This window comes from Euleptes europaea, chromosome 6 (genome assembly GCF_029931775.1).
Source record: "Euleptes europaea isolate rEulEur1 chromosome 6, rEulEur1.hap1, whole genome shotgun sequence".
NCBI lineage: Eukaryota > Metazoa > Chordata > Lepidosauria > Squamata > Sphaerodactylidae > Euleptes > Euleptes europaea.
Genome location: NC_079317.1, coordinates 25,829,390 through 25,851,121, shown reverse-complemented (window position 1 = coordinate 25,851,121; position 21,732 = coordinate 25,829,390). Strand labels below are relative to the sequence as shown.

Sequence of the window (21,732 nt, the reverse complement as noted above, 5' to 3'; positions counted from 1 at the left end):
TTTGGGGTAGGTTGCAAGGGGTACTGAAACCCCCCTTCTTCCTAGATATTTTTCTCTCAGCTGGCAACCCTTCTAGTATCATATTGTTGGGGAGGACACTGTGGACGGATGCTGCAGAAGGTCCCAGGTTCAATCTTCCGCATCTCCAGCTAAAAGAATTAGGTGGTAGGTGTTGTGAAAGATCTCTACCTGAGACCCTGGAGAGCAGCTACCATTTACAGTAGAGTGTAAGGACCTAGGTGGACTGATGGTTCGATTCAGCATAAGACAGCTTCATGTTTCCATGTAATAGGGGCCACTGGGTGGAAAAGAACACTGAAGACAGTGGGGAATATTCAGCACCCCCATGCCCCCTTATACTCAGGCTCTTTGTACGTGGCTGTGAGCAGATCTATTGGTCTTCTTCTGTCAAAGTAATCTGGCACTGGGAGGAGTGGTTGGAGAAAAACAAGCAGCTTCAGTTCTATGTTTGAAATAAGATGAGCTGAGAAGAAAAAGGAATATTTTTCTGGGTTCTGAAGTAAAACCAAAGACTCTTGGAACCTCATGAGTGCAGACAGCTAATGGTGGTTATAAAGGTGCACCAAACTAGAGCAGGTCTGGACATTATATGGAAGCAGGTGATTCTGGACTGGACTGTTAAGAGAGCACAGATTGAGGATATTTTGGAATGTGTTTCCATGTAAAAAGATCCCTGAATGCAATAACCTAGCAGATCAGAGAGAGGTTTAACACAGCTAATCTGCTAAGTACAGGAAGCTTTTTATAGGATGAAGAGTTCCAAAGCATGAACTTCCACCTACAATCTGAAATGGTACCGTCTAGAATGTGGTCAAATATAGTTTATTACAATGTCTAAAATACAAGAGGGTGGATAAATTAGAAGTTATTTATTCTGTATTTGTTAAAATATCTATATTCCAGGCTTCCACATAGCTCAAGGTGGCTTCCAGGATAGAACTGAAACATCAAATCCCAATTCCCTCTCTCCAACTTAGATTTTATTAAGTCTAAAAAATGCAATAGAATTAGTTAGATGTCATTATCCCTGCCACAATTTTTACTAGGAAGCCATGTCAAGTTGTGCAATACTATATAATGTCATGTAGAAACACTGTCAATATACATCGAATGTTAATTTCAGATGGGTGGAGGGGGAAAGATGAAGCCCTAGTTTTCATGTAGCACTTTACATGTCAGTATTAGATAGAGAAAAATAATTACTGGGCAAACAGCAGGAAAGTTCATGATGATCTTTAAAAACAAGCAATATTATATAAAAAAAACAAATTAAGTAACATTATCCATACCTCAGTGCATTCATCCCTCTCATCAATCAGCCTCTTAAGGTGGAAAACCATATTTCTGGAGAGGGATTCTAGCTCTTCTGGTGCCATATCTGGCAGCTCCAGCCATTGCAAGTCAAATACATTCTCCTGATTATGTGTCACCTGAAATCAAGATTTAAAAACCTTTAGAAGCTTAAACAGTTTCCATTTTCTGTTGGTCATTTTTCAGATGTTACTTGGAAATGACAAAAAAAATCCCTTCCCCCCTCTGTGCATTGGCTTTTTCTGAAACTGAGTTCTGCAATTCCTTCAGTGCTTTTCCATTTCTATAGCCCATCAGTTGATAGAGATCTCACCAAGTTTAATGGGACTTGCATCCAGCAAGTATCCCTAGGATTGTAGACTAAATTGACTGCACAACATTGCCTAATGTAAGGTTTCATAGTACTGAGTACTTTGCCCATCCATCTTCCTTTACTGGGCAATTTTAGCTGAACTTGAAAATTGATTTTACACAAGCAAGATTTTAAACTCAGATGGATACCCTGTCTGTTACAGTTTAAAGAAATTTCTACCAACTACGTTTATATCCCACCCTTCCTCCAAGGAACTCAGAATGGTATCTATCATTCTTCTTTCCACTTTTTATTCTCCTAACAACCCTGTGAGGTAAGTTAGGCTGAGACTGTCTGTTACAGTTTAAAGACATTTCTACCAACTACGTTTATATCCCACCCTTCTTCCAAGGAACTCAGAATGGTATCTATCATTCTTCTTTCCACTTTTTATTCTCCTAACAACCCTGTGAGGTAAGTTAGGCTGAGACTGTAACTGGCCCAAGGTCAAACAGAAAGCTTGTGGTTTTGAACCTGTCTCCCAGTTCCTAATCTTACACTATAACCATTACAACACTAACACTAGACTCCAATAATGACCAATAACCATTACACAACACTAACACTAGACTCAAATGATGACCAATAAGGCAGAGATTTTACCCCATCCCCTGGGAAAAGACAGGTAAGAAGGCAGGGGAAGTAATGGAAAGATGAAAAAGAAGCAAGAGGTACCTTGAAAAGAATGGAGAGGTGAGGGGACACTAGCTCCCAAATTATTTGGAGATGAGATTATCTCCTTTATCTAACGTATACTTGAATATTGAGATCCCCCCAATCTGACTGTTCTTGAGGCCTGGTGCTTCTTGTTCTACCCACTTGTTCTACCCACTTTAGTCTGATTTGCAGTATCATTGGACCAAGGTGAGGCCTCATCTTTTTCTGGAATCTGGAGGCATTGCCTCTTGCTGGAGCTGTGTTGAACTGGACCTTCCAGAAGTCTAGTCATAGGATATGTGCCCTCTTCAAGGATTCATACCTCCAGGATAGGTGAAGGACAAAACTAATACTGGCAAAGAGGAGCAAAGCCCCAAGAATCTTGGGAACTGTAGTACAGTATTGCCAGGTCTCCTGCTATAGTAAGAGACATCCCACCAGCAACCCACATTTCCCACTGCCACTGTTGGCCAGCAGGAGAAAATTTAACATTGGAGATCTTCTTGGAGATCTTCAGGAGGTGGTGCAAAGCCTGGCTGTTTGCCAGGGCTTTTGAGGGGTTTGAATAGCCAGCATCTTTTAAGGGAGGGGAACTGGAGCTTGTTATTTTATCTTTGGTTTTAGCTGGGGATGTTTTAACTATTATTCTAAGCTGCCTTGAACCAAGAGGAAAAGGGGGATACAAATGTATTATAGATTTTTAAAAATCTGCAGTTGGCACGACAGGAAAACCTGGAAGTGATGGCATGCTACTCTAGGAATGACTGGAAGGTCTACAGTTTTCCCAGCAATTCCTAGAGCCGTAAGACATCACTTCCAAGTTTTCCCTGGAAGTGATGTCACACGGTTGTGACAATGGCACCTCCAATGTCCCTGCCCCCATATCCTGCCAAGTGCCAGCCATCAGCAGGCAACTCTACTATAGTGTGACACAACAGAGACATGGTCTATGCGGCAGCTGCTGTTGCAATTGATGAAGGAAGGGGTAGAGATCAAAGGACAAAAGGGCTATACAAAAGGTGGAGCAAGAGTTAGGGGCCTACTCTGTGATTTGCCAAGCTGCCTCCTGGAAGAGAAAGAACTGTACTATCTCTAGATTGAAAAAGCCAGAAGACGACATTGGATGTATAAGTAAATTACAAATACAATGCAACCAAGTCAATCTGAAAATCATGAAGCACACAAATAATTACGGCAACATTTGCAAATTAATAAAACCCAGCAGGAATAGTGTAAATTATAATTTATATAGTACATCATAAAAGATAATATGTGCTGGATCAGACAAATGGTCTATGTGGTCTAGCATCCTGTTTCCCACAGTGGCCAAATAGATGTCCCAGAAGGACCACAGCAAGGCCACAGAAGCCAAGGCCTTCCTTGCTGCTGCCTCCTAACAACTGAGATTTAGAAGTGCAGTAGACATGGAACTATTATAGCTAATAGCCACTGCTTGACCTCCATGAACTTGACTAATCCTCTTTTGAAGCAACCTATGCCAGCGGCCATCACTCCATCCTGTGGCAGTGAATTAATTACACATTGTGTATCCTGAATCATACACAAAAGAACTGCATAACAGTCTAGCTGCTGTATATTATGTAATATTATATTTATATTTATTCCTATGCCAACAAACAAGTTCCCAAGGTGGCATGCCATGTAATCAGAAACCACAATTTATAAAATCATCATTATAAAATATGCCTAGAAAAGGGGGGTCTTGTTTGTGAACCCTCATTTCTCCATTTCTGTTTAACACAGATGTAAGTTGCAAAATACCCCTGAATCCAGATTGCACAGTTTTATACCGTGTAATCCACATTGAGTCTTGGTGGGGAAACAGGGGCTATAAAGAAAGCAAATAAGCAATTGTTTCAAATGTCCCTCCCTTTGTAAAAGCATAAAGACAAAATTAATAAACTCACCACTAAACATTCCACAACAGCATGAAAGAAAATGTTTGAGGAGTTGATTACCCTACCTCTTGAATGTGGGAAACAATCGCAGCCTGGGTTTCAATATCTAACTGCTTTATCCTTTCAATGAATTCTTCTTTTCTTTCACACTATGAGCAACAACAAAAAATGATCACCACCACTATAATGAGAACATTTTCTTATATTCAAGAATCCTGCTCTTAAATTTTACTTTATGGATGTTAAATCAAAAACAACTCCTGAAAATTAGTTTGATACTGAGACTTAGATATCCCATGTCTCATCCTTAAGCGGCAGGAACTGGTATGGTGGACAGGCACAGGGTTTTAAAACCTTTCAATCACAACATTTCTGCACGGCCTTCTTTCATTCTTGTTGCTTATGAATGAAAAACTACTGATTTTCAATGGAGCTACAGTTTATTACATAAATTTTATCCCACAAACTTTATCCATGCCTCTGTCCATGTAGACCCACAGTTTCTCAAATGCATTTCTCACTTTTGCTTCTCTCTTATGGTTTCTGTTTTTCTGATTTCCCTACATTAAATTAAGGTTTGGTTCATATACATTATGCACCCAGGTGCTAGTTACTTTATTTTTTTTAAATCCTCCTCTAAGCCCACTAACAAAAACATGATTAATACCAGCAGAACTATAGACTACACAAAACATTAATTAGCTGCAATCAGCAATATATATATCCCAAAATCAGAGGCCGTAGAAGAGGGGGAAATTATCCAGAAAACACTCAATAGATCTCTCTCTCTCTTACAAGCATACATACACTAAACAAAATCAACCAGAAGCATGGATGAATAAATCTAAACTTTACTGAACAAACCTAGGTCTTGACCTGCTACCTAAAAGTAAGATGGTTAAAAAAAGCATCTAGAAAACAGATGTGTGGAGGGAGTGCTACAGTCCAGCAGCCACTACAGAAAAGGCACTTCTTACTACTCACCTTGCCTGTGAAGATATGGGCACACAGAAAAGGGTCTTGAAGGGAGACCTAACTTGGCAGGCAGTCTGAAGTAGATACCAGTGGCCCTTGCAATACCCCAATTCCAGGCTATTCATCTACGGAAGAGCTTTCCCGCCTAAAATGTCCACCATGTGCATTTCAAGTTGTGAAACATTCAAAACAGTTCAGTTTAAATTTAAAATTGTTTAATCCCATTAAAGACAATGGGATAATAATGAATTGCTAAAAGACTGGCTTAACTGGTTTGAAGATCACAACCAGAAGTATTAGATTAGAGTCCAGTAGCACCTTAGAGACCAGGATTTTCAGGGTATAAAGCTTGCGAGAGTCAAAGCTTCTCTTTGTCAGATCTGGTTTGAATCTAGCTCTTCTACTGCATCAACACAGCTACTCTCTGAAACAACCAGAAGTATGGCTACTGATTTCAAAGCTCCTGAAGTGGAAATATAATATGGCACACCACCCATAAGGCTAGTCTTCTATTAGAAATACAACAATTAGAAAGTACCAAAATTGGCACAGCCATATAAAGAGAGAGTTACCCTGACATAATTGACTTGACACAACCAAGCAGGATTGAGTGTCCTAAAGCATGGCAACATTAGTCAGACCCCATAGAAAGAAGGTCAGATCATAAACACAGGCCGCCTGGTGATGCTTTTGTTGTTTACTAAGCCACCCCAAAGTGGCATCCCAGACACAAAGCTCTGGTACACAGAACACTGGTCTTTTTCTTTGATTAATTACCACATATTTTGAGTGCATTTACTCTGTGAATCGGTGAGCCACTGGTTTAATATTTAATCAAGGCTAGCAGATGATTCTACATCAAATCCTATTAATCATCGGCTTCACAAAAAGAAAAGTTTTTTTTAAAAAAAGGAACAACAGAATAAAAATGCCTTGGAATAGGCAAGATTAGGCACTGGATGGTCCTCCCTTTTTTATTTGTGGTTAAGCATTAAGTGTTTTAAGAATGCAAAAGGGTAGCCCTGGAAGAGGATTATTGCATTATGCACTTCAGATTGCTTTACTGCGACTATAATCATCATGCAAGTTCAAAAGATTATAGAAGAGGAGGGACAAGTTAAGGCAATCCCTTACTGAACAAAATCAGTTCCTCCTGTTAATCTCTCTTGTTTCACATACTTTGTGTACAGGTTCCCACATGTCAACAGGGAACAATGGAGATGAAAACATCAGCCTTGCTAGGCTTTTCATGACCACCATGTTCTGTATGGTCCTTCCCTCCTCATGCATATTTTTGCTTCTCCACTCTCACCAAATCTGATCTTATCCACATGGTTGCTGTATAAATATGCACAGCTAGAATCTCCCTTTGATGTTCCTCTGACAAAGTTCAAGTGCTGAAGCAATCGCCCCCACCCCCCGCAAAAAAACCCAAGTCTTATCACGGACTAGCAAATTGATTGTGGCATACAAAATTTTCATGAGCTACAGCTCATTTTGTTGGGATGATCATGAAACGCAGGGGGAGACTGGGGAAGAAACTGCACGTGATCTCTGCAGCAGAATGCTATACAAAGATCTCAGGTACCTTTTGCTCTCTGGCAACTTCTTTGGTAACCTGAGGACATGAGAGCAAATGCTTGGGAAAGGTAGGTTTACACTGTTATAAAGACACTGCCAAGGACAGGAGCTGGCTGGGTTTTGATGCCCCTACCACACCCCTTGGATATTCTCCAGTTCCCTGACTCTGGAGCAGAGGACATTTGAGGATAAAGGGTGGAGCATCTCTGCATACATAGCTCACTGCTCCATAGATACAGGTGGATGGATGATCCACTGTAACTCTTCATGAAATCTGAGGTGCTACTGGACTCAAATCTGCTGCAGACCAACATGGCTACCCTCTGAAACATGATGCAGAAAGACTTACAGCCCATTTCTGAGAACTGGGCTGAAAGTGGGGTGGAGGTGGCGTGACTCTGCCGGCAGCGTAAGTGCCCTCTTATCACAGAATAAGAGGCACTTATGTTGGCAGTGGGGGCAGTTCTGTCGGCGCCTGGGCGCTGCAGAGCTACACGGGGCTCCTCCAACACCACAGCCTCTCCAATACCTGGAAGAGAATTGCGGCGCTGGTGTGTGGGGGTTCCCTGTGCGGCGCATGTTCCCAGGGGCAGAGCTGACTTTACTCAGCCTCCTAAGCAGCCCAGGACGACTCTTGAGAAACGGTGCTGCTGTGCCAGCTTTTTGTTGGTGCATCATTGTTTTCAACGGGGGATTTCCCCCATTTTCCTTTTTTTACTTTTTAAAAGGCTTTTATTTGACTTGCAGTGGCCAGGGAACCTTTTTGGAGGAGCTGTTCTGGCATCTTGGCCATGTTGTCCCGGGCTGCTGCAAGGCTCAGGAATGAGCTGTTATTCTCAGTTGGCACAAAGAAGTATAGACAAATTGTTCGTGTTATTCTGGTATGCCATCAGTAATAATTACAACCAGAGTGATTTTGTTTGAATTCTGGCTGTGCTGAGTGAATTTTACTTTCAGGCAATGTGTAAGAGCTAAGTATACTACTGCAGATTGCCTGCTGCCTGGGACAAAGATAGATTAGGCAGCTAGTATAAATTAATTTATCAGTTTCATGAACAGCTGCTGTAACTGTAGCTTAAGTAGTAAACTAGTGGTAGACTTACCTGCACAGCACAACCCAACACCAACAACAGCAGCTTTTTAATTTCATCCATACTTTTACCTAAGAGACAAAAATTGATCCCAAATACAGATTATTACAAAGATTCTTTTTAAAAGAACAAAAATTTATGAACTAGAACTAAGAAGCAAAGCACTTTCCCAGAGATGGCACATCCCTTAAGCTTTTAAGACAGTTTACAGCATAATTTGATGTAGTTTTGCTTATATTTTTGAGAATTTCAACTTCTGTGTTAAACTTCTCAGCTCTCATGCTTGCTAAGAAATTTCCCCCAAATCTGAGCAAGGGTGCATGAAAACTCAGAAAACCAAATGGCAAAAATTAACAGATACAGCCACAATTTAGACACAATAGCAAACCATGTTTTGCCTCTATGTGAATGTGCCCCAGCAGGGAGGGGGAGTGTTTCTCCCTCATGCAGCTAGATAAGGAGTTGCTTCTGCTTTTGTGGTAAATCATTTGCTGGTTCACATATAACAGCAAACTACAGTTTGCATTTTTCCTGCAGATCGGGATTATGCTCTAGTTCTGAATCCAGGTTTGCAGGACTATCACAAAACATAGTTTAATGGTTTGGATGCAGAAGCAAACTATGGACATAGACTGTTTTGCTGCATGTGACGGGAGAAAGGCATATGTGAGGCCAAAGACGCCTCCAGTTCGTTCACATAACAGCAAGCCATTCTCTTTTGTTATGTCTCATCCATGCCACAATTTGCACTTGGGAAGGGGGAGGGGCTTATGATTTTTTATGTGGTTTATGCAAATTAGCATTGTTTCTTTGCACCAATGAGTAGCTGTTCTGGGGCATCACAACATGTCTTCATCTACTTGTTCAAAACACTGTAGTTTATTCCAACTTTAGCTTCCGAACAATGCTTCACCTCCTCACACAGCCTCTCCAGGCGCAATTAAAATCACTGCTGTTCCTCTGTGCTTGTCTGCAGGATGAGAAAGAACCCACAAAGATGTTTCAGTTGAGAGGCTGCACCCATGCATCACTGGATACTACATTGTAGCAATAACTTGTAACAGGATTTTCTAGCATGGCTGAACTGGTTCCTGGTTACTATAGCACTACAACGGCACCATACCCAATGCCATGGATGCAGCCTGATGATTCTTAACAGGGCCCGCATGACCCTCAAGGGGCAATCTACAAATCTTGAGGACATTCAGAGTTTTTAGGCAAATGTCATTCCAGATTTTAGGCAGCTCCTTCTTCCCACATTCAATGGCTTTTGACAACCAGCCAAGGATAATTGTTTTATACTGCTCACTCCCCAAGTTCAGCTGAACTCAAGGAAAGAGCTTATGCATCTAATAAGTTCTGCCCATATTGCTCTTTGAGCGATCAGGACATGCTTTCCAATTTTGGAGAGATCTGAAGGCATGGAGGTCATCCCTTTGTGTTGTGTCCATGAATGCAACCCCAACCTCACAGCTCCAAGAATTCATTATAATATAAATTATGACCATGAATAATAAACTGCCAGAAACTGAACTGGTCAGTAGATCCACCAAGCTCTGCACTGTCTACTCTGACACCAGCTCTCATGGTCATAGGCAGAGAAAGGACTTTCTCAGTGCCTGCTCCTGGCAGCCTAAACGGATATGGCTGGGGAACTGAACTCTGGACCTTCTGTGTACAGTGAAATGCAAAAGGTTATCTTCAGGAGCAGGTTACACCGAAGCAACAGTGACTGACCTGTCACCACTCAGTGAGTTTCAGGACTGAGCAATGAACCTAACCCCAGGCTTCTCCATCCCTGCCCTACAATTCCTCCTTTCCCCCTTGCAACCACAGCTCTTGTGCATTACCAGCACTGGTTTATTCCGGTGCTGCAACAGGAAGAAGCTCCAGAAAGTGGAGTCAGAAGGGGAGCTGAAAAAAAGAAACAAGGCAGGTATCTCTATCAGTTCCACTCGCGGATTCTGCACTTTTCAGCACCATTTAAAATCAGCTACCGGCAATGCTGGAGCATGATCCATGCAAATGATGAGCATTCAAGATTAAGCCACTTCCTAGTTTAAACATACACAAAACTGAAACACAGCCAGCATTCCAAAATGCCAAAGTCCCACAGCTTAGCATATGAAAGCAATTTTCACTCCCAAGTTCTCTGGGTCTCACAATGAATTTTAAGCTACTGCCTAATTCATGCACAAAAGTAGTCATCTAACTGTGAACAAGATAGTTAATCTGCTTAAGTGCTTTCCTGGATCAGGGCCAAAATACCAAGCCCCCATTACATCAAGTCTGCATTTCACAGAAAACAGCTCCCAGACCTTATTCTTGTCACAATTGCCCATTTTTTCCCTCCGTTAAAAAAATCACCTAGAGTCTGTATTAAAACATTTCTAAGTTTGCCAACAACATGACTGAAGATGAAACGAAAGATTTACAAGCTCAAAGAACACACACCCGGGCACTGCTAACATGTGTGTGTTGAGCAGGGAAACAGGCTGATCTTTCATGCAGGCGGCAGAAACTTTATGCGGAAACAGATCGTGTTCCAGATCTCTAGTCCTTTTACTTGAGGAATATATAGGAAATACCATGCAGGTGATGTTTACTCAATTGCTTTGTAAGAAGCTCAAGCAGTGACTGGGGTATAGCACAGCGCTTTATAGGCAGAAGGTCTCAGGTTTAATCCTGACACCTCCAGTTAAAAGGCTGCAAGCAGCACGTCTTGGCAAACACCTGTACCTGCCCCAGACCTTCCTCTGCCATTGCCAGTCACAGCAGACAATCCTGACTCAAATGGGCCACTGGCCTGACCCAGTATGAGGCAGTATTGTATGACTGTAAGAAAACTTCTTCCTGCCTTCCAGTCAATACTAGCAAAACAATGGAAATGATTGACACTTGGACCTTTGCCTGTTTTACTACCTGCATTTAGATTTGTACTCCTATGCATTAAGCTCTCAATGCCCCTGCAGCGTAAAAACCTCCTGCTTGGGCAGCTCCCACAAAAACAAAATTCCTGGCTTTATTCGCTAATATTTGAACAATTCTCCATTCATATTAAGGAAGAAAAGACCTCGCACAATCTGCCTTCTACCCTGGAACCATTGGAGTGGTGGACACATGAATATAATAATATACACATACAGACTGTTAGCAGCAAGCATATTTGCTATAGCAACTACCCAACCAGACTTCCTTTTATGCTAAATGAAATAAGGTCTCTCCAGAGAAATCACCATCTTCACTGTAACCAAGCACAATGTAGACGAAGCCATGGAAATCAGGGGTATTCATACGTCTTTTGTAGAAATGAAACAGAGATAGGATTCATTGCACATCTGGGGAAAATAGGAAACATTTTTTGAACACATGCTAAAACTCAGAGGCACCATGGATCTCATTCCTCCATTTTAAAATGCATGAGGAGAGGGTAAATGGATAAATCATTACCTGTGCGAGCCCTTTCCCCGAGATACATTATCATGCCTTGCTATGCAAAGCCTATGGTGCTATCCACAGGAAACAAATGAAAATTGATCGTGGCAGACATTTAGATTTACAAATGGCAAAGCGGCCTAATTACTAATTGACTCAGGGGGTGAAATTCAGTGTGAAGAAAAATCACTGCTGTAGAAGTTGGTAAGGGAGCAGGGAAAGAGCTGTTTTTACTGCTTTTTGTGTGTTCCAGTGTCCTGGTTTCTCCTCTCAGCACTCATCCTTTGCACCTTTTAAACATAAAGGTAACAATGTCTCCATAAACAAATCCCTTTTAAAGAGTTTCCAAAGCAAACTAACAGAACAAGATTCCAAATAATGCTGGCATTTTAATGGGTCTGTTTGGTAAAGTGACTTGCACAATTATTTATATCTAAGGCTCCAATAATTCAGTTTCCAGTGCAATCTTATGCAGAGTTATTCCAATTGTCTTCAACTGGAGTAGAATTTTGCATAGAATTCTGTTACTTCTCCACCCCCATTTCCTATTACCTAGAATCACAGAGTTGGAACTCCAGGGTTATGTAGTCCAACTTTCTGCATCATGCAGGAAATTCACTACCTCTCCCCCCCAACACACCCACAGTGACCCCTGCTCCATACCCAGAAGATGGTAAAAAACAAACAAACAAAAACCCCTCCAGGATCCCTGGCCAAACTGTCCTGGAGGAAAATTCCTTCCTGATCCCAAAGTGGTGATCGGCATTTCCTTGGGCATGTAAGAAAGGGCCACAAGAGCCAAGCACTGAAGCAACCCTTCCTGCCCTCCCTCTCATGATCTGCCTAAGTTCACAGAATCAGCATTGCTGTCAGATGGCCATCTAGCCTCTGCTTAAAAACCTCGAAAGAAGATCCCACCACCTCCCCAGGAAGTCTGTTCCACTGAGGAACCGCTCTGTCAGGAAGTTCAAGAAAACAAGGCATTATAATCTCCATAGGTGGCATTGTTTTCTTCACCGTATTTCTTAATGCCTACTTCTCAAAGAACAAGTTATCCAAGCACACAAAAAGGCAAACCATAATTTAAATGACGACAAGTAATACAAATAACTTCAAATCAAGTTCTCTTGTATACAAAAACAAGCACTTGGTGATCTCACAGCAGAGAACCATGCCAGGCTTTGACTAGTGTAGTATGATTATAGCTCTAATTTACACACAAAAAAAACCCTATGCTCTTCCTCACTTCCATTTGAATGACAGATGCACAAGTGAAATTGCATAATGGCAATTATTAGACATTACCAAGAATAACAGCAGACAAGCAAAAAAAAAAAAAATGAAGCAAATACGTGATTAAGTTGATGGCAGCTCTTTAAAAGGCATATTCTGCTCCTGCCAAATGTTGGAAGGTATATCAAGTGTGGTCTCACTTTACTTTATCCTGAAGTTGAACTAGGTGGTTTTCTTCATTAAGAGGCACTGCACAGACATTATACTCTCACACAGTGCACTTGCTACAACCATGGAACAGAGGCATAGATTCATATTTTAAATTCACACTGAAGAATCATATCAGGTACATTAATCTCATCTTTTGATGCATGGTTCTGTAGTAAACACAAGAGTCAAAAGGAACACAGACAGGCATACCTACATACAAATTTAAGAATGGGGGGTACACAAAATTGGGCTGTAATGTGTACATAGAACAATATGTATCACTATCAGCAACTACTGATCACTCCTTGCGGTCTCCTTTGGTATGTTCTTTGTGTGAATATGTATTTCATCGTTCTTCTCTAGTAAAACTGAGGCCTGGTTCACACATACAGGAGAATAGGGTGGTAATGAGGTACCACTATATGTTAATGTTACTCCCCCCCCCAAATCACAGAATAGACTACAGACTATACTACAGGCTTCCTTGGGAGGTGGTAAGCTCTCCTTCCCTGGAGGTTTTTAAGAAGAGGCTAGAAGGCCATTTGTCAGCAATGCTGATTCTGTGACCTTACTCAGGGAGTTTTGCATATAGGAACATTTCAACATGTGATCCTCCAATGGCTGTCTATCTGCAGTCTGATGTAGCTCAGCTCATCATTCTAAATCTTTTAAACCAAGCCTAAGCACCTTACGGGGCATGCAAAACATGTAACCCATGAAGCCAAAGACAGTCTGCTATACCTGCATTGTGATTTCGCAGGTGCTTCACAACTCCCTGTTTTCATGTTCCAAGGGAGGTTGTGTTTTGGCTTGATAGGTTATGAGCCCCTTGAAAATTACCAATATCTGAGGGACTTTCATCAGTAGAGGGTGACTTTCTTGCTCCCTCTCCTGCTGCAGCGCAAAATGTCCACTGAAATGATGCTCCTGAGGGACAGAGGACCCTCAGAAAAACTGTGGGGAGTGGGAGGATAAGCAAAACCAATACCTCTTCCATCAGCGGATTAAGCAGGATGCAAAACTATGTGTGGCATAAAGACTGAAGTGAGCTAACCTGAAGAGACACAATCCCAACAGATGATTCTTGCTTTCTCAGGCAGTATCTTCATATACAGGCAAAATAGAATAATCATGCTAAATTTTGGGACAAAGTTATATAAGAATACTGTGGTAGTATCTATAAACTGTGGCAGTACATATACAAATATATTTTATGAAAGTACAGGTCTATATTATGCATATCTATTTTGCATTACCAGCAGTAATCAGTCCCCATATTAACACACCCATATACTCTACTTAATTAAAATCACTTAGGGATTTTGTATATGCTTGTAACGGGAGAATGCAGCAGTGCTAGACTCATTGCCACTTGATAGCAAATATCCAGATTGAATGGATTACAACGACACCCTTTTAATCATAATAAATCAAATCTAGTTTACTACCTTGTATACTTTTCTAGAACTTGGCTGTGTAATCTGAAAAGCACATCATTTGGTCAATACCTTGTACAGGACTTCAACTGTCTAACAATCTTGATCTTTTTCTTTCTGCATACCTCTTTCTTGTTTGTATATAGAGAAAGTTAATAAGCTTCAATGACAGAGGTGACTGAGGCTAACAGCCTTTTACTTTGTACCATTTGCCAACCGCAGAGCGGACTTTTACCCTTATATTTTGACACCAGCACTAGTGCAGTGGATACTGTGCGCATTGTTGCGATTTCCATAGTTGAGATGCTTGCTCCATAGTCTCAGATGGTGATACCATTATGATAATTAGATGTTAATTGTCAATATTAAGAGCAAGATCCATCAAGCAAGATTCTCTGGAGACGAAGACCCCTTCCTCAGAGGAAAATCAGCAGAACGATCAGGTGGCAGACAGGTTTCCTACAGAGTTACACTTATTCCCTTAGACCTCTCTCAGATGGGGAAAAGAGATAAATATGCGACGATGTCACATTTGCTGCCTTGTGCCAAAATATGTCAGTTTCGAGGGGAAGTTTTGTTCTTTTCTAGCGAGAACTGAATGGGATGCATGTGGGTGAGGAAAAACACACCACAAACCAACTGCAGAAAAAGTAGCCACACTTTTTAATAGTGATGTGAAATGTTATAAGCAAGAACCCCTAAATAATCAGATATATGAAACACAAAATGTAGGAATACATATACATGCATGTATTCTGCATGTTTCTATATGCAGCATCTAATTTTAGGTTAAAATGAAAAATTGCAGAAAAACATAACCTCTCTGAAATTCTCTTAGGATCCTTAAGAATCTTATCAAGCTACACTGCTACATGAAACAATGGCCCTTCATTAGAATTAGAATGATTGATCAGTATTCATACTTTGAAGCTTCAGAATGGACAAATTATGTTTAGATTAGGTAGTGAATGAATGTTTCACAAAGCCACATTATATGCACTTGCATTATCTATGAGGTCTTTTCTTCTTCTTCACAGTAACTCAAGCAATGTGTATACATACCCCCTCCCCCCCAGTTCTCCATCCACTACAAAACTTAGTCCTTAGAGCACCACAAAGTTCTTGGTCTTTTAAGGTTTGCACTAACTAGGCTCAGAGGAGCTGGTCACTCTATACAAGTTATCACTGTCCTTCAGTGTTACTCCTCTGAAGATGCCTGCCACAGCTGCTGGCGAAATGTCAGGAAAGAAAATACCAAGACCATGGTCACACAGCCCGGATAACCTACAAGAACCTATCACAATGGCATTTTCCTTCTTTTTCTGAGAATTCCAAGGCAGCCACTATCACACTAGGTCACTTGAGCCATTAAACCCAGGGATCAGCACAGAAGCCATCTGCTCCCTACAGCCTTTATGCCCTGAGGGAATAAAACCTGGAATCTGGAAGCCTCTCTACAGTATTGGGCCACAGAGCCCCCACACTCACACAGGAAAGGAATGGTGAGAAGCAGATGGTGGGATTGTTGAGAGGCAAGGAAAGAGATTACAGCACCCTCCCCCACAAGAAATATAAAGGAGGGGGGAGATGAGCATGGTGAGAAAGGAGAATTATAAAGGTTCAAAGACATTTAATTCATCCATATTGCTACTTAATAAAGGTTTTTCACAAGGAAATTGCTAATGTCTGTGAATAATGGTTTTTTGTTTGTAATACTCTCGCACAATAACCCATTCACTCAATCACAGCCCCAACTAACCTTTCAAATGCCCCCTCCCCCCTCCCCACATATACCTTATCAGTTGTATAACACTGTGATAGTGCTGATTCTATTATTCTGTGTGCTTCTTCTCAATACTTCTAGGCAGTTCCCAAGACCTTTTGTGCTATCAGTAATGTGTGAACAGGTGGAATGCTCATAAACATTCCACAACACCTCAGCAGCTGAGCTAGCTGTAACCAAAGTTTCATTTCTATTCCCACCCCTTCCTCTGAGGAGCTCAAGGCAATATATGTTAGGGATATGCATCGGTATTTTTCCGATCAGGATATCAGGGAGCCAAAAAATATTGGTATTCCTGGTTTCCCGGGTTCCAAATACTGGTGTGTTATTCAGAACTGGAGTTTTTTCAGGATTCTGATATTTTTCAGCTCCTTTATTCCCTATGAGGAATCTTTTCAGGGAGCTGGAGGGGGTGTTTTTAAAGCTACTTGCACTAAAACTGCAGCACAGCTGCTTGTGCCTGTCCTTTAAATAACACCAAATTTCAAGTGAATTGGACCAAGAGGTAGAATTCCATGGGCCCCTGAATGAGGTGTCCCCAGTCATCTTCCACTGATTCCTATAGGATTTTTTTAAAAATGTAAAATTCAAGAATCCATGCTAATGTACAATCCTGGAATTGCCCAACCCAACCCAAATAGGAACATTGTTGCAAGCCTAGCATATGTAAAATCAGAGAATCCAACCAACACACAACCTGAGAATCTACAGCAATGTCAAATGGGAGAATCCACTGCTAAAAGCAAACCTTACACGAAGCAACTCACTCAAACAACACAACATTGCTAAGTCAACAAAAATGATTTAAAAGGGCACAACATACGACCAATCAACCAGGCAGCTGATACTAAGCCCAGGAAGACACAGACATTGTGGGGGGCCAGCCCTGAGAGTCTTCAAAAGCTGTCTTCCAATGCTCCAGTTTAATCCCAACTATTTCCAGGCTTTTTTGGGACCCATTTCCCAGTACCCTGTAAAATCCCGGATACCATCCGGAGACCTGAATATATCCGGAAAATACCAATATGGTATTTTTCTGATATATATTTGGTTCGGATATATCTGAATGCACATCCCTAGTATACGAGGTTCTCTCTTCGGCATTTTATCATCACAACCACCCTGTGGTGGAGGTTAGGATGAGAGAAAGTGCCTGGCCCAAGATCACCCAGCAGGCTTCTTGGCTGAGTGGGGATTTAGTAAAATGAAGTCAGAGTTCTTACAACCAACAGACCTGTAGTCAGTCTGGACTCCCCTCCCCCAATCAAGTTTTGTTTTAAACATCTGGGTGCAAATTGGCAAGATTCCTGTTTTCTGTAAATCTACAAGAACTGTATTTTTAATTTGCTATCTAATTTATCATTCTACGGGCACAGTAATAGCCCTTAATAGATTATCCCAAACTGATTTGTAATTCACAGAAAGATAATAGGTGGTGGAGAGGCTGGGAGCTGGTATACAGTCAGGCAAATTGAAGTCCAAGACTGGATCCTTTCACAGCTGTGTTGGCAATAAACACACACACACTGTTTAAATTTCCAAAATGAGCAGCGATCTACTTATGCCACCCTGGCTTTTCAATTCAAAGGTGGAAGACCATACGCCACACTATACTACATTTTGTCGCCCTGGAGAGTTATGAAACAAAACAAGGAAGGAAATAGGCCTTGAAAAGTAAATACACAAGAGGAAGCTTAAATCCTTAACATTCATAATGAGAAAAAAAGTCTTCTCCAGGCATTTATTAGTGATCGTGGGAAGAAGACTTCTTGATTTCCTCATAAGTGTTAGGACTTTGTACTTTCATGGATTGTTTTCAAGCGGAGGAAACTTATTTTGCTTCTAACAAGGTATTAAATTGATTTCAAAACTCTCCAGATGATCAGCAACACAAACACCGTGTCCAAACAGGTTTCCCCACTGAAATCCTAAGCAGGCAGCATAACTAGTGACCCATCAAGCAGAACACAGTCCACCAGCCACAGATGCTGCCCTGCAAAAGAGTAAATAAACCTTTGGTCACTGGCTGCCTGTCCAGGACAATACAAACTCAGGGAGATGGAAGTGTTACCAAGGTGATACATGGTTAGATGAGTCAGTTCTGCAGATCTGTCGTAATATTTCTACACACCTAGACGAAATTTGGACAGATAACCAGAAAATTACAACTGAGGTTATCCACTGATGATTCAGTGGTGGCAGCCATACATTATACAGTTTAGGGCTACAGATCAAAACCTGTATGCACATCACTGCTGTTGCCTCCTCTCTCCATGTCCACATGCTTATTGATACTTTCAAAAGACTCTAAAAGGTTAGTGAGACAGGACCTACTTTTACAGAAGCCACGTTGGGTTTTGCTCAGCAGGCCTTGCCCTTCTATATGCTTGACAATTCTATCTTTAATAATGCTTTCCATCAATTTATCTGGAACAGATGTTAAGCTAACTGGCCTGTAATTTCCTGGATCCCCCTCCCCACCGGAACCTTTTTTACAAAGTCCTGTCCATACACATAAACCTCAGTTTGGAGGCCCTGGTATTTATTCCATTCCTGGTCAGCTGTTTATTCCTCTTTCAGCAGCATGTTGAATGTTGTCAATTTTTAACAACACTGGCTCACAGCAAAAATGGATACAACTCTTTATAATTTTGCAAAGGAAAGGGGGAGGGAATACTAGCAAATTGTACAAAATATGCAAACAAACTACCAATAACCGCCCCCCCCCCCTTCATAGTCTTTAGAGATGTGAATGCTGGGAGAGATCAGTTTCATTGCCTTGGGTGTAGCTCAACAATGATCTTGGAGCTCAGGCATTAACTCAATGAATATCGCACAATAAGCCTGCCACCATAATGGATATGCAGATCCAGTTCTGAATTACACTCTGTCTTAGTAAAAGATCACTGCATAGTGACTAATTTATTGCCTTTCTTATTCTCATTTCAGTCTTCTCCCTTTCTTCGCTATACACACTTTTAGCTTCCTTGCTCCCTCCCCTCCTTTCCCATCTTGTGACAGGTGCTGTTTAACATTCCTCCTCACTAACAGCAAATGTGTTTTGAGGTACTAGAGCCCTTTTCACATGTTATTTATTTATTTATTAGTATTATACCCAGACCGAAGCCGGGCTCAGGGCGGCTCACAGCATACATTCCAACAATAAATTCAAATAAATACAATAAAAACCTCATAATGAAACCGTAAAATACACAATCTCAGAACATCAGAATAAATAAAGTAAGCAATGGCACTCATAAACAAAAACGAACAAAACGCTGTGGCTTTCCAGCAACCAGGGTCCCCATACAGTTCTCATAGTATAAAATACAGCGGGGGATGAGGGTAGGGAGACCAGCTCAGATGGTAACCGTAGCTGTTCGCAACCGTAGACCTGGAGGAATAACTCTGTTTTGCAAGCCCTGCGGGATTGTTTAAGATCCCGCAGGGCCCTGGTCTCATTACATAAGGAGTTCCAGCAGGCTGGAACCAGGGCCGAAAAAGCCCTGGCTCTGGTCGAGGATGGCCAGACACTATTTGGGCCGGGGAGATCATTATTTGCCAAACACAAAGCTCTCTGAAGGGCATACCAGGAGAGGTAGTCCCACAGATACAAAGTTCCCAGACCATGTAAGGCATTTAAAGGTCAAAACCAATACCTTCAACCTGATCTGGTATTCCAGCTGGAGCCAGTGCAGTTGTCGGATCACTGGCTGTATATGTGCCCATGGCAAGGTCCCTGTAAGGAGCCTCACCGCAGAATTGTGTACCAGCTGGAGTTTCCGAATCAGTCTCAAGGGCAGCCCAACGTAGAGTGAGTTACAGTAATCTAGCCAAGAGGTGACCATTGCTTGGATCACCATGGCTAGGTCGGGACAAGAGAGATAGGGCGCCAGCTGCCTGGCCCGGTGGAGATGGAAGAAGGCCACCTAGGCCACGGCTGCCACCTGAGCCTCCACTGTTAAGGAGGAATCAAGGATCACACCCAGGCTCTTGACGGTGGGTGCAGATGGTAATTGTACGCTGACACCTCACCCCAGGACCACCCCAGCTGAGCCGCAGGACCTCCGTCTTTGGATTTAATTTCAGCCGTTACAATGAACGCATGTACAATCCACACACTCTTGATTTTTCTTTAGATGTGCACTGATAATTCTCATGTTAAATTCAACCCATGTACGGGTGACTGAAACCCCACCTTGATCCAGGTGCTGGTTCCATGTTTAATTTGTAATGTGAATGTGTGTTATGTCTTTCTTACAAACAGATATGCACACATACTTATAAGCTGCATATACGTTCACTGTAACATGTGAACAGGGCTTAGCTGATGGAGAAGCAGCAAAGCCAAAAAATAAATAAAAACAAAAACAAGAGCTGCTTATACATCAGATGACATGCTACTAAATTCTTGATGCTCAAACGTGCCTAGAAGTCATGCATTCCAAATGTGCAGGTATTGGGGAGGAGCTGTGGCTCAGTAGTAGAGCATCTGCTTGACATGCAGAAAGTCCCATCTCCAGTTAAAGGGACTAGGCAAGTAGGTGATGTGAAAGACCTCTGCCTGAGACCCTGGAGAGCCGCTGCCGGTCTGAGTAGACAATACTGACTTTGATGGACCAAGAGTCTGATTCAGTACAAGGCAGCTTCATGTGTGTTCATATGTGGATTTAGTGAGGGAAAAAGACTCTGCACATATATTAGCATTCTCTTCTGTATTAATTTCCAAATTTGTCAGGTTATACACAGATATGCTGTTGTACACACACATAATTTTTTCAGATAAATAATGTAATCTAAAGGTCATATAGCCTCAGAAAGAGCGAACAGACCAAAAAAACACCACGCACTACAGGTTAGGAAAAAAAAGTTTGATAAAGTTTTCCTTATCAAGAGATTTCCTTTCAGAAAGGAACAAGAGCTCATTCTTTATGCAAAATCTGTGCTACACTCAAAGAAAACTTAAGAAGTTCAAAAGTAAGGAAAGAGATAGAAGAAATATGTTGAAAGTTTAAAAGTTCAGTTGGCTCTTGGCCAAAATCCAATTAAAAGGTAAGCCAGAAGGAAGCCCTGAGGGGCAGAATACTCAAAGCAACTGTCAGAGAGAAAAGAAAGCTACTCAGTCTGCGGCCAGGTGTGCAGTCCCACAACATGAATGCCTGGAAAGAACAGGAAATACAGATGCCAGACGCAGCTAGGAGAAAGAAGCACGGAGGCCTGAAAAGAAAAGGGCAGTGCAGGCCCGGGTACCTTGAAAATTCAACCATCAGCCTATCATTATCAGCTCCGTCTTACCACATAAAGATGCTCTACTGAATCCCAGCTGGAAAACCCTCACCAAACTACAGCTTTTGGGAAAAGCTGCGCAGGTTCTTCTAAGACAGGGGTGTCAAACATACAGCCAGAGGGCTTTTGTCTGGCCCGGGGACCGAGGAAGCCAGTCCCCCCTTGCCCCCTCCCCCAATCTTTTCTGGGTTTCCTGGCCATGTGCGCAAATCCAGAAGCCTCCCTCCCACCCCAGTCGCCCCCTTCCCCCTCTCCCTCCCACAGTCCCCGGCCAAAAAACCCTTTCCTGGGCGCACGAGGCGTCTGTTGCCTCGAGCGCTGGCCCAGTCGGCCCCTTCCCCCTCCCACCCTCCTTGGACAAAAAACCCCTTTCCTGGGCGCACGAGGCATCTGTTGCCTCGCACGCCAGCCCGGTCGCCCCCTTCCTCCTCTCCCTCCCACC

At 42.1% G+C, this 21,732-nt stretch overlaps 1 protein-coding gene across 1 annotated transcript in view; it reads right to left on the bottom strand.

Annotated features, from left to right (window-relative positions):
* CCDC88C (coiled-coil domain containing 88C) overlaps positions 1-21,732 on the bottom strand; it is a 133,196-nt gene that overhangs the window by 50,096 nt on the left and 61,368 nt on the right. The window contains exons 5-7 of the mRNA XM_056851343.1: positions 7,920-7,978; positions 4,326-4,409; positions 1,311-1,451 (exon numbers count right to left, since the gene is read on the bottom strand). Of these exons, the coding sequence (XP_056707321.1) occupies positions 1,311-1,451; positions 4,326-4,409; positions 7,920-7,978 (284 nt within the window). The remainder of the gene's footprint in view (positions 1-1,310; positions 1,452-4,325; positions 4,410-7,919; positions 7,979-21,732) is intronic.